Source organism: Spinacia oleracea, chromosome 6 (assembly GCF_020520425.1).
Source record: "Spinacia oleracea cultivar Varoflay chromosome 6, BTI_SOV_V1, whole genome shotgun sequence".
Lineage (NCBI taxonomy): Eukaryota > Viridiplantae > Streptophyta > Magnoliopsida > Caryophyllales > Amaranthaceae > Spinacia > Spinacia oleracea.
In genome coordinates this window covers 132520408-132534188 of record NC_079492.1, presented here as the reverse complement: position 1 = coordinate 132534188, position 13781 = coordinate 132520408, and the positions used below count along the sequence as shown (strand labels likewise).

The 13781-nt window shown below is 34.1% G+C and overlaps 2 protein-coding genes across 2 annotated transcripts; both read left to right on the top strand.

Moving 5' to 3' along the window:
• Positions 1–367: 367 nt before the first annotated feature.
• On the top strand, positions 368–6885 carry LOC110785859 (beta-galactosidase 1). Its single transcript, XM_021990373.2, has 19 exons — positions 368–921; positions 1069–1164; positions 1288–1400; positions 1480–1546; positions 1652–1744; positions 1880–2023; positions 2544–2632; positions 2732–2837; positions 2925–3012; positions 3244–3362; positions 3463–3627; positions 3978–4150; positions 4245–4354; positions 4899–5008; positions 5151–5261; positions 5345–5455; positions 5545–5750; positions 5831–6167; positions 6308–6885. Exons 1-19 carry the CDS (start codon positions 730–732, stop codon positions 6416–6418), a joined length of 2541 nt encoding a protein of 846 aa, XP_021846065.2. The 5' UTR covers positions 368–729; the 3' UTR covers positions 6419–6885.
• Positions 6886–10768: 3883 nt separating this feature from the next.
• On the top strand, positions 10769–12748 carry LOC130463616 (uncharacterized). The gene has a single exon (XM_056832802.1). The coding sequence runs from the start codon at positions 10769–10771 to the stop codon at positions 12746–12748; it is 1980 nt and encodes a 659-aa protein (XP_056688780.1).
• Positions 12749–13781: the final 1033 nt, after the last annotated feature.

Here is a 13781-nt window from a genome sequence, read left to right as displayed (position 1 = left end):
TGAAAAATCCGTAAAAAAAATGGGACAATTTTTTAAGAAAGGGAGGAAGTAATTGCAAAGCTCCTCATACAGAAGACATAGAGTAGATAATGCAAGATTTTATTTTAAAAAGAAAAACAAGGCAAGTAAATCTTGAGCAACTAACAACAATATCAAAACTACTCATGATTCATGAACAAAAAAGTAAATTTACATTTTTTTCAATTTTACCGCCGCTAAATCTAGAAGGTGATTAACGAGTAAAAAATTATTGCAGGATTCTCTTCATTGAATTATGGCCAAACAAGTGGGACCCAATAAACAAAAAAGGTCCCACATTTTCACAAATCACAAAGTTTCAATAGAGTGAGTACTTACTACAGTTACACCCCATGAGGTGATGAGGGTGTCTGTGTCACTGTGTTTGTATAAAAGCATCTGCAACCTCCAAAGCTTCTTCAATATGCAAATTCAACTCTGATATTTTTCCAAACAAAAACAAAAATTTAAGAAATCCCAAAAACAAAAATAAAGAAAAAAGGCGGAAAAGGGGGAGAGAAAAAACATTCACAGCTGTGTTTCATAGACTAGTGTCTCACTCTTTCACGCCACTTTCTCTCTCCAAACAAGCATAGAATAAAGTGCTCCCATACACACTCTTAAAGAATCACCAAAAGTTCATTTCTCTGTGTCACTCTTGCCCAACTTCACTAACAAAAACTAGGGCGTGTTTGGTTTCACAAAATTAAAATGCAGCCCAATAATAATAATAAACCCTCATTTTTCATATTTATGCTCTGTATTTTCTGGGTTTTTTTGGTCTTGAATTTATCAGTATTTGTAAATGCAAGTGTTGGGTATGACCATAAAGCCATTACCATTAATGGGCAAAGAAGAATTCTTATTTCTGGGTCTATTCATTATCCCAGAAGTACCCCTGAGGTCAGAATTTTTTCTGGGTTTTTCTTTTTTATTATTACATTTTTTTGGTTAATTTATCTATTTTTGTTAGTTTCTGCATTCTGGGTTTTTGTTTTTGCTGAAAATCTGAAATGGGTTTGATATATTTTTCGGGGTTAAAATTTGCAGATGTGGCCAGATCTTATTCAGAAGGCTAAAGAAGGTGGTTTGGATGTTATCCAAACCTATGTTTTCTGGAATGGCCATGAACCTCAACAAGGAAAGGTAATTCTTATACTCCATATTAGTCCCAACTCCTAACTTCGTTACATAAATTATAAATACGTCACACTTTCTGTTTTAAGTCCGTTCCCTTATAACTATTTTAGTTGGTGTTCTGTTTTCCAGTACTACTTTGAAGATAGATATGACCTAGTGAAATTTATCAAGTTAGTTCAGCAAGCTGGACTATATGCTCATTTGAGGATTGGACCTTATGTTTGTGCTGAGTGGAACTTTGGGTAATTTCTTGTTACCCTTATTTTCATTTTTACTGCTTCAAAATTTGATGTTTACTGCTAACAGAATTTCCATTTTTAGGGGGTTTCCTGTTTGGTTGAAGTATGTCCCAGGCATCAACTTCAGAACAGATAATGGACCTTTTAAGGTTAGCCAAGATCATTTGTAAATTATTTAACTGTTTATGTTGTTGTTTTAATTAAGTGTATAGTAAGTTTGATTGTAATGATCATTACATTGTTGGTATACTTAGGCTGAAATGCAAAGATTCACTGAGAAGATTGTTAACATGATGAAAGCAGAAAAATTATATGAGACACAAGGTGGTCCAATTATTCTGTCACAGGTATAAATATATGTTTGTTTTCATATTGGTTCACTCTGAATCTGTTATATGTTTACTTGATTCGAGATATGTATGCTCGAAATTCTTTGAATCGAACTCGAGCTTAATGTCTTTGTTATCAACTGTCTGTGGCAGATTGAAAATGAATACGGTCCAATGGAGAATGAACTTGGTGCTCCGGGAAAAGCTTACACGAATTGGGCAGCCAAAATGGCTTTGGGGTTAAGTACTGGAGTCCCATGGGTCATGTGTAAGCAGGATGATGCTCCAGACCCAGTGGTAAGAGCTTTTGATGATTATTTTGCTCATTTAATGTTCTTATAATCTCTTTTAAAGCCTCTAATCCGCGGTTGATAGTCTTGCTACTTCACTGTTGTATTTGTCTGGAAATGCTGTTATAGTTTATGTGGGATTGCACATGGGTTTAACTCAGTTCTTTCCAATATCTTATCTGTCATTGGACTTCTGACTAATATAATTTTGTTTGGCTGCATTTAGTATTATAACAATGAATAAACAAGCCTTGTAAATTGAACCTTGCCTCTAATGTTTATTATTATGTCTGATCTAGGAGATAGGGAAAGTGAGTATAATAATCGGAAATTTGTTTAAATGGTATTCCGTACTATTTTGTTGAGTGATTATTGTTTATCTGTATAGAGTATTTATGTATTCTCTACGTCATGATTATATAACACGCTTTGGTAATTAGGTTGACAACAATATCCAGTGCTTGTATGTTTGACATTTTCTTAATATGATGCACGTTTCTATAGCTTACCTTGCATGCTTGTTACAGATTAACACTTGCAATGGCTTCTATTGCGATTACTTCTCTCCAAACAAGGCTTATAAACCAAAAATGTGGACGGAGGCCTGGACTGGATGGTGAGATACTGATATCTATTAACAAAATCAAGATGCTAATGAATAAGGAGTTTGATGAATGGACGTATAGTTAACGTGTATATTTTCATATTGTTTTAGGTATACTGAATTCGGGGGTCCAGTTCCTAAGAGACCAGCTGAAGACTTGGCATTTGCTGTTGCTAGATTCATACAGAAAGGAGGATCTTTTGTCAATTATTATATGGTGAGCAATTTTTTTTGGTGTTCACCAGCTGAAAACTTTCACGTCCTTTGTTGTCGTTGCTTACAGTTCAATACTTGTGTATGTCAGTATCATGGTGGTACCAACTTTGGCCGAACTGCTGGTGGTCCTTTTATTGCTACTAGCTATGACTATGATGCTCCTCTTGATGAATTTGGTATGTGTTTTTATCGCTCTTACAGAATGTCCTCTGTTCAACTTTTTCAATGTACTGAAGAGCATATTTCCAGTAATAATAACAATTTTCATCCTTAAAACTTTGAGGATAGACAAGGTGCAATTACAGTACACGGCGCTAAATTATGAGCCTTTCCTAATATGTTGAAGTGTTAAACCTACAGTACAGTGCAATTGCTAAATTGTTATTGTCACCGTTCTTCCATTTCAGGATTATTACAACAACCGAAATGGGGTCATTTAAAGGATTTGCATAGAGCAATAAAACTTTGTGAGCCAGCTTTAGTTTCAAGTGAACCGGTAGTGATCCGGTTAGGGAGCAGTCAAGAGGTTACTTTTCTAATCACTTACAGTTCACACTTTGATAAAATATCCCTTTCCAGTGTAGTAATTTGTAATAACTTTCCCCCCCTACTGATTATTTATACAGGCTCATGAATTTAAGTCAAAATCTGGAGCTTGTGCTGCATTCCTTGCCAATTATAATGCACATTCTTATGCAAAGGTGGCATACGGGAATAAACACTACAACTTACCCCCTTGGTCAATTAGTATTCTTCCTGATTGCAAGAACACTGTCTACAACACTGCAAGGGTGAGAAAAGGTTCTTTTATGTTACAATAGAACTTAGTAATTTGCACTTAGGATAGACCTTTATTGAAAAGAGAACACTGCAAGGGTGAGAAAAGGTTCTTTTATGTTACAATAGAACTTAGTAATTTGCACTTAGGATAGACCTTTATTGAAAAGAGGGGGAAGAAAAGGTCCTTTAAAAGTTTTAACATATTAAGATTACTGTTTACTAATATATCACAATTCACAACTTCACAAGAGAGTTTATCGAGGTATCACATGTATGTTCTTTTTGGACGATTTTGGTAAATTGCTGGACTCAACTAGCATATCATGTCAACGACATATTCAAGTTTAAAATCTTGTTGCAGATTGGAGCACAGAGTGCACAAATGAAGTACACTCCGGTTTATCAACACTTCTCTTGGCAATCATACAATGACGAGCCAGCTTCGACTGATGACAGTGCATTTACAATGGTGGGGCTGTTGGAACAAGTAAATACCACTAGAGATATGACTGACTACTTGTGGTATATGACTGAGTGAGTATCTTTGCAAAACTAGAACTTTTTTCCCCTGAAGTTTCTGCAGTCGTTTAGTTTATGTTTCTCTTACCAATGAATTCTCCCATGACAGTGTCAAGATTGATCACAATGAAGGTTTTTTGAAGGGTGGAAAGGGGCCAGTTCTTACTGTAATGTCAGCTGGTCATGCTTTGCATGTTTACATCAATGGTCAATTAGCTGGTATGCAACACCTTTCATCTTATATATGTAAAGCCTATTACCAGCATACCAAATGATTTCACAGACTATTGAGTCTAATTTCTTGGACATAAACATCAGACGTGTGTAGTTAATGTAGAGGGTTCTGTCGCTCCTTATTCCTCTATACTTTGGCCTTTGTCCACCAGTCATCATTGATTTCAATTAATTGTTCTATTCTTTTTAGACTGCGAAATTATTACTGTGAAAAATCAAGACAGAAGTTTCACAATTTTCGATATGTTTGACAAATTGACAATGATATTCTGCGTGTGGTTAGTGTCATAGTGATAACCACATCATACAATATACTCGTAGAATACTACTCCTAACTTCCTAAGGAACATCGGCGTAGTAGAGGAAATCATATGTATGCAACGCAACTATGCACTATGCATACACCATGCAGTTTGCTGTATGCAGCTAACTGATACAATTGCAAGCCTTATCCACCTGTAGTTGACAGTTGATACAGAGTTTCTTTTAAGGTAATTAACAGCACATTCATTGTTTCCGTTTGTGGCAGGTACCGCCTATGGAAGTCTTGAAAGTCCTAAGATTACCTTTAGTGAAGATGTGAATTTGAGGGCTGGAATTAACAAGATTGCACTACTGAGTGTTGCTGTTGGGCTACCGGTATGTCTTCTGTTTCTCAGGCTCATTGGTTATAATTATCTTACACATGCATAGAAGACACATATGTAGTTCGCAATTATGTTTACCATGATGTAGACTCTATATTGCAAAATAACTCTCTATAATCTATTTTTGAATTCAGAATGTAGGCCCACATTATGAGCGGTTCAATACTGGTATTCTCGGTCCTGTTTCTTTAAGAGGTCTGAATGAGGGGAGGAGAGACTTGACATGGCAGAAATGGTCATACAAGGTTAGTCCTCTTCTTAATTGTATGAGGAGATTAACCCTTTTATTTCTGTAAAAAGGTATTCTAATTTTACAATTTTCTATCAGATTGGAATGAAAGGAGAATCCTTGAGTCTTAATTCACTTAATGGTATCTCCAATGTTGAGTGGGTTGAGGGGAAATTTCTTGCCCAGAGGCAACCTCTTACTTGGTATAAAGTGAGTATTCAATTCAAATATTTGATATTTCGTGTAACTTGTGCAATAATTATATAATTTGAGTAATGTTATTTGGTTCATTATCTCAGACTAGTTTCAATGCTCCAGCCGGTAATGACCCCCTTGCGTTAGATATGGGTGGCATGGGTAAGGGTCAAGTATGGATTAACGGACAGAACATTGGGCGTTATTGGCCTGCTTATATAGCAAAAGGTTCATGCAGCGACTGTAGCTATGCGGGTTATTTTAATGAGAAGAAATGCTTAAGTTACTGTGGAGATGCTTCCCAGAGATGGTGAGTAAAACACATAAAACAGTCTCATTGGTATTAATGCTATCATATGTTGAATTTTGACAGAGTAAATATGATATCAGGTACCATGTTCCTCGATCTTGGCTGAAGCCAGCAGGGAATTTGATGGTTGTATTTGAAGAAATGGGGGGAGATCCAAACTGGATCTCCTTAATGAAGAAAGAAATAAGCAGTATTTGTTCTGACATGAATGAGTGGCAACCAAACCTAGTGAATTGGCATTTGAAATCTTCAGGGAGGATCGAAAAACCATTGCGGCCAAAGGCCCATTTGTGGTGTGCTCCTGGACAGAAGATTTCATCCATCAAATTTGCCAGTTTTGGGACGCCGCAAGGATCTTGTGGAAACTACAAACAAGGAAGCTGTCATGCCCACAAGTCATATGATATATTTGAAAAGGTATACTTACACTGCATTACCTACCTTTTGAATATTACGGAGTATTTCTTTACTAGCATAATGAAAGGAACAAAATGCTAATGGGAAATTAGGGAACTTTCTTGGAATTCCATTCATGATCTGCTGGCTTTTTGTTGCAGGATTGTGTTGGTCAGGCAGGTTGTGCTATAACAGTTGAACCTGAGCTATTTGGAGGAGATCCCTGTCCAAATATAATGAAAAAACTAGCAGTTGAGGCAATTTGCAGTTGATATGCCTAGCTGTTATACCTCTTGCAAGTTGAAGATGGATTCTCCAATTCTTTCGATATTTAAGTTCTGGTTTTGGCAAAGTTCCTGGAAATATCGTTCATCAATATCATTTCCATTTCGGCTTTTGACTTTAGTGAAGTTGTACAAACTCTGCAGCACACTTTAGTCCAAAGCTTGTACATAAACTTAGATGTTTCCTCGCATTGCTGTGCTCAAAAGGAGAGCCAAGGTTAAGAAGTTGAATCGACTCGATCCCATAAGTCAGAGGGAGGGGGTTCTAGGCTTCTAGCACATTGAGATGATAATAGGAGTCCATGTGCTATACATGTATGTATGGATTAGAATGTTTGTTTTACCCTATTGTTCCTTTCTCAAGCTGAAATTCCTAATTGAGGCAATTTTTCATTGCTTCCATTTTGTTGCAACAATATTAATGCCTAAATTATGTTAGCCTCTTTTTCTATCAAGTCTCCTTTATGATTGCTTAACTCATTTCTTCTTGTTCTTCCACGTACATTTCTGTTGAACGATGATGATAGGAACTAGGAAGGGTAAACGTATCAAAGAATTGGAAATTTTCTGAAGATTTTAGACTTCATCGTTAAATTTATAGAATTGAGAAGTGTTAAAAAAAATCGTTTAAAATAAAATACGTACGTGTCATGTGGCGGTCAACGCCGGAAAGTAGTCGTTGACTACCGGGAAATTACAGTTGGTCCTGATTCACAACAAAAAAAAATTCCAATTGGCCTTATTTCACAACTTTTTTTAAAAGGTCATTGCTCACAATTTTTGTGTTTTAAAAGGTTCTTTCTAACAAATAGGATAAGTAAATAGTGAAAATAAATAAATAGTGTCGAAAGTCAAAATGATAACAATGAATAAATGTACTCCGTAATAATTATTACTAGTTTAGGGCCCGTGCAACGCACGACTACTACTAAAACAATTTTATTTTATTAGTAACTAAAAGACTTGTGATATTAGGAAAACATGAAAGTAAAAAGGATATATGAAAAAGTATAAATTTAAAGTTGTGTAAAAAAATATTCAAATGAACTAAATTTGCATATTACTATACAAAGTTAAAAATTATAGTCGTTTACTTGTATGTAGAACGATCTAACAACGTTAATCAAACCCGAATGACTCAAGACTAATTTTCGAAAAGACCCGAGCATAACCGAGTTAGTCAAATACAACATATTTTGAATTGAGTAAAATCTTGATAAATAAACTTATATGTTAGTCTACTTACCATGTATTATTATTATTATTTTAATTAACATTCTTACTTACCAGTTACCATGTATTATATTATTAATACTCCGTAGTAGACTAACATTAGAAGTTCATTTATCAATACTTATCAGATTAAAAAGTTATAATAATACATAAATAAAAGACTAACATTAGAAGTTCATTTCTTATTATTAATGCTCCGTAGTAGACTAACATTAGAAGTTCATTTCTTATCAGATTAAAAAGTTATAATAATACATAAATAAAATTATATCATAAAGGAAAAAATAATACTGATTTAGCTTTCCTCCAATAATATATTATGCAGTACATATCCATGGCAATTAAAATATATTTTTATCTTAGTTTCCTAAAAAAAACGTAATGTAATTTATTTATTTTAAAGTAAAAAATAAATAAAAAAAATTTGGCGTGTAAAAATCGCACCAAGAAATGACACGTGTCATTCCTGATGTCTATTTTAGTATATAGTAATAGATAGATAGATGAGTCCGGAGTCCGGAGTACTATCATAAGTTTATAACAAAAAGCATAGGCTGGGTTTTTTTTATTGGGCCGGACTCTTTGTAAGTCGGTTAGGCCCAGTGTAACCTTGATCTGGACCCTATAACCTATTAAGCTGTTTTAGACTTATAGTATTGTAAATGGCACACTTTTTATTGGAAGGTACGAACGTGCTAATTTGTCTAATCTCCAGCCCAATTGATCAAACTTAATTTAGATTAAAGTTTGAAATCAATCGCTCCGTCCGTCGTTTTTACTCGTAATGTTTGGCACTTTCATGTATGTTAATGCACAATTAGCAAAAACTATAAAAAATTGATATTTTTAAAATACACATTGAAATGAATCTAACAAGATCCGATACAATTATGTTTGATCTTACATATAAACCACGAACAATAATCAAAGTAGATTATGTGAATAATGTATACAGTCCAACGTTGCGATTACTAAAAGACCAGAGAAAGTATTTTTTGTGTAGAACTAGAAATTCGGGTTTAAAAGAGTCTAATCGATTTAAGAGTAATGTCCGATTAATTATACACAAGAGATGTAGGGGTAAAAAAAACTAACTTTTACTCAGTAAAAGATTAATGTTCAATACAAAGTACTAAAAGCAAAAATCATGCTCCTTAAAATTATACACAAAAGATGTAGGACCAACGAAAAAAATATAGTAATAAGGTGGATTAAAAACGTTGGTAAAATAATGAGTAGTTATAGAGTTCTACATTGAACGAAAGCGAAGATCAAGATACGCAAGATCGACGGTCAAAACTAATATCTGGATTTTAAAGAAAAATCAATATCTGATTTGGTTTTGTAGGTTATTACTTCGACCTTGCACAACACATTTTAGGTTGCTTAGCTATTGAATAAAATACTCTCTCCCTTCTTGAATGTTATTGGAATCTAAGACAATCCAACAAAAATATAATTGTCACATGAATTTCAATAGAATAACCCATGTGTGTAGGACAGAGAAATAATGGAGGGGTTTAATGGGAATAAAAATTTACTTGAGAGTAAACAAGTGAGACTTTGGGATATTAATAAGGGTATAAAAGGGATAAAAGTTATACAAATAAGGAAAGATTCCAAATGAAACTAGTAAAAAAGAACAACTCAATTAAGAAAGGGGACTGACATTCAAGAATGATGGGAGTAAGTATTCAACAGGTTCCTCTCTACTATAACTGAATACTTTTCTGATTTTAAATTATCTCAAATTGAGCTTGAAATTCAAAGGGAAATTATTTACGTTTATGTATCCTAATAGATGTAACCGGTTCAAATATTGAAAAGGAATTCTCAGCTTCCGGAACCAAAGTTTTTCGTGGGTGTTACCTAAACGAATTTAATATTTTAATCCAGAACATTCTTATAGTGTTAGTTATATATGTGCTGCAAATCGATTGGACGAAGAAGTAAAAAAAGTGAAACACATTATATATTACTTTTTTTAAAAAATATATTGGTATTACAATTTATATTTTTCGTCATGTAAGGATTTGAAGCTATTATATTGTTTCACTATTTATATGTTTGGTTCATGTTGAGATTGTCGATGTCTAATTTTTCTGCCTATTATTTGTACTGATTAATGATAATAACACAATTTTAATTTTTATATATATACTCCAGCACACATGACGTGCATATACAAATAGTCTATATTAGGTAACTTCTATCTAGTACTCCGTATTGAAGTACTCATTTTGAGCCTTCTATTTTTGTTATCTTTGTACACAATTTATTTATTTATTTTTTTGACGGGAATTTTTAATAACTTTAAAATCAACTATAGTAAACACCAATATTAAATCATCCAGTCCCATTTGGAATATTTTCAATCCAAAAGAAGAGAGCCTTTTGTCGAAGTTTAATTATTTCTCCACTATACACATTCTAACATTTTTTTTTTTTTTGATGGGAGACACATTCTAACATTGTATTTTTTAGTTCTTGGTATTTTTGCCTGATATTCACAAAATAAATGAAGATAAGAGAAACAAAACTAACACCCAAAAGAAATCTGATAGATGGATAGCTTGTTACTTCTAGCTCGTCAATTTGGATCTTTTTCTTGCAGCAATACTTACGAAATTGACACAATTTTTAATAATTAATATTTCTCTCATTTCATAAATATCGCACCATCTTGTTATTTATACTATTCACACTAAATCTTTATAGGAAATAATTTTATTTTAATATTTTATTATTTATTAAAACAGTTAGTTAGTTAGACAGTTAGACATTCTGTTATGAATGTGTTGTCCTCAGCCTTGTATATAAGCTACTCTGCCTTCTCTCTTTCGTTTTGTGAGAGATTAATTCTATCAAAAATTCTTTCCTCTCTAAACTTGCTCAAATCAGTTTTAGGTTTCTTCATGGTATCAGAGCTACAATCTCTGATCTGAGATTGAGGTTATCTCATTTTGAGATCGATTTAATCATTTTTCTTGTGATCAATTTCTGAGTATTTTGGTGCGAAATTTCTTGCAAATTGCGATTGCGATTGCGAAATTTCTTGCGTAACTCAGGAATTTTTTATTTGATTAAGTTCATCTACTGATTGCAATGGCGGTTGAAGACACTGAGAGTGATAATTCGCAACACAACTTACACAATGGAGGTAATGGTGATAATTTTGATCCATTTTTCATTGCTAATTCGGATAATCCTACATCTTCATTAGTTGCTGTTGTGTTTACTGGTGTAAACTTTGTTAGATGGAGTAGAAATGTAAGGCGAGCTTTGATTGCTAAAAACAAAAAAGGTTTCATTAATGGAGAGATTACAAAACCAGCAGTTAATCATAAAGATTATCTAAAATGGAAACGAGCTGATTTTATGGTTATAAGCTGGATCTTGAGTTCAATGAATAATGATCTAGCTGATGATTTTGGTTACATTGATAATGCTGCTGAATTGTGGAAAGAATTGACTGAAAGATTTGGTCAGTCTAATGGTCCTTTGATTTATCAACTAAAGAAAGAAATTGAGAATCTCACTCAACAGAATATGACTATTGTCACATATTATGGGAAGCTGAAGAAACTATGGGATGAAATGCAGAATATGAGAGCATTTTCTACTTGCACATGTGGTGCAATGATTCACTGTAGTTGTCAATTCTTGAAAAAGATAGCTGAATTTGAAGAAGAGGATAAAATGATGAAGTTCTTGCTAGGATTAAATGGAGGTTTTGATGGCACTGTAACAAATGTGTTATCTATGGATCCTTTGCTTAGCATTAACAGAGTGTTTTCCATAACTCAACAAATAGAGAAGCAAAAAGAATTGAGCAGTGCTATTGCCGATTGTAATGCAATGACTAGCAGTGCTATGGCCACACAAGCTTACAAGGGTGGACAGATTCAGAAGCATGCTGTTGGTTCTGGTAGGAAAGATTGGAAAGAATTGAAAAAGGAAAAGCTGAATCGAATTTGCACTCATTGCAAAGGCAAAGGACATACAGCTGATCAGTGTTTTAAACTCATTGGTTATCCAGACTGGTATAACACTATTAAGGCTTCAAAGGGAAGTAGTTCTACTAGTGGTAGGCTTGCAGCAAATGTGACATATTCTGATGATATTGGAGATGAACCTTTGGGCAATACAAGTGCTGATGGAAGAATTTTGAATAATGACATGCTTAATGCTATCTGTCAGGAAGTTATGAAAGTCATGAATAGCAAACAATCTCAGAACACTGATGCAACTGGAGCTAGTTGTTCATATGTCAATTATGCAGGTATTCTCTCTCACTCATTCAATTGTGCTATTAATAAATTGCATGATGAATGCCTGTGGATTGTTGATTCTGGTGCATGTGATCACATGACTTATGATGAAACCATCTTAACCAACATAAGGACACTCTTCACCCCAATCAAAGTTGGACTACCTGATGGTTCTCAATTGACTGTTGATACTATTGGTGATACTGTCTTGAGCACTAAATTAGTCCTATATAATGTCCTATTGGTTAAAGGTTTTAAACATAATCTGTTGTCTATTGGTAGACTAATTGAACATTCTGGTATGAAAGTTATATTCACTAGCACTGGATATACTTTCCAGGACCCTGCTAGTGATGAATTGATAGGTGCTGGAAAAAGGACAAATGGTTTATATTACTTTGTCACATCTTCAAACAACAAGTTGTCAAGTGCTGCAGTCAACAAAGGTATCATTCATCAGCAACCAAGTTGTAATACTGTAGGAAGTGTTCCTGATGTAAATAAGATTGATGAGAATGAAGTTGTATTACCAAGCAAGACTGCTACTGGTGTCTCTCAGGCTAAAGAGTTGGATAGAAATAAATTACACATGCTTCATGCTAGATTAGGACATCCATCCCTGTCAAAGATGAAGTGTGTGAATTCTGAGTTTTGTAAAGGATTTTCTGAATATAATTGCATTGTGTGTTACAAAGCCAAGCAACATAAACTGCCTTTTACTATTAGTACTAGTCAAGCTAATGCATGTTTTGATCTGATTCATGTGGATTTATGGGGTCCATATAAAGTCAGAAACATAGATGGAGCTTCTTAATTTCTTACTATTCTTGATGATCACAGTAGGACAACATGGACTTATCTCCTTCACAATAAACTTCAAGTTGAGAAAGTTGTTTCTGGTTTTCTGTCCATGGTTGAAACTCAATTCAATACAAAGGTCAAAAGAATCAGGTCTGATAATGGAACTGAAATTGTGAAAGAATCCTGTAGGAATCTGTTTGCTAGCAAAGGGATATTCCATGAAAGAAGTATCCCCTATGTTCCTCAACAAAATGGGAGAGTTGAGAGAAAACATAGGAGTCTCCTGGAAATAGCTAGATCTACGAGGTTCCATGCAGGGCTTCCTAAGAAATTTTGGGGAGAGTGCATTCTTACTGCTACTCACCTAATCAACAAAATTCCTTCTAAGATTTTGGGATTGAAAACTCCTTTTGAAGTTCTGTTTGATAAACCACCCAAATATGACACTTTAAGGGTGTTTGGTTGCTTATGCTTTGCTTACAATAGTCACATTCAGAGGGATAAATTTGACTCAAGAGCCAAAAGATGTTTGTTCATAGGTTATCCCTCTGGTTTCAAAGGTTTCAAACTCTATGATCTTGACACTCATCATGTCTTTATTTCCAGAGATGTGGTATTCTTTGAAACTGTCTTTCCATATGACATGACACCTGATTCTATTCCAAATATTATTCCTTCTCTTTCTCTAGTTGATTTTGGTACTTCTAATTCATGTTCCAACTCACAAAATTATACCAGTGAATATGATAATTCTTTACAACCTCCACATTCCCCTATTTTTTCTCATTCTTCTCTTACCCCTTCTAATCACTCTATGCATTCTGATTCCCCTACTTCACATAATTCAAACTGTTCTCCAAATACTTCTTTGCCTTCTGGTGATACTCACCCACCTCCTAATTCACTAAACACTACCATACATTCTACTAGACAGTCTACAAGACTAATAAAGCCTTCTTCAGTTCTTACTGATTTTGTGGGAAGTTATGTTCCACACAGAACTCCTTTGATTCAGCCTAATGACAGTGAGTCTTTATCTTTTTCTG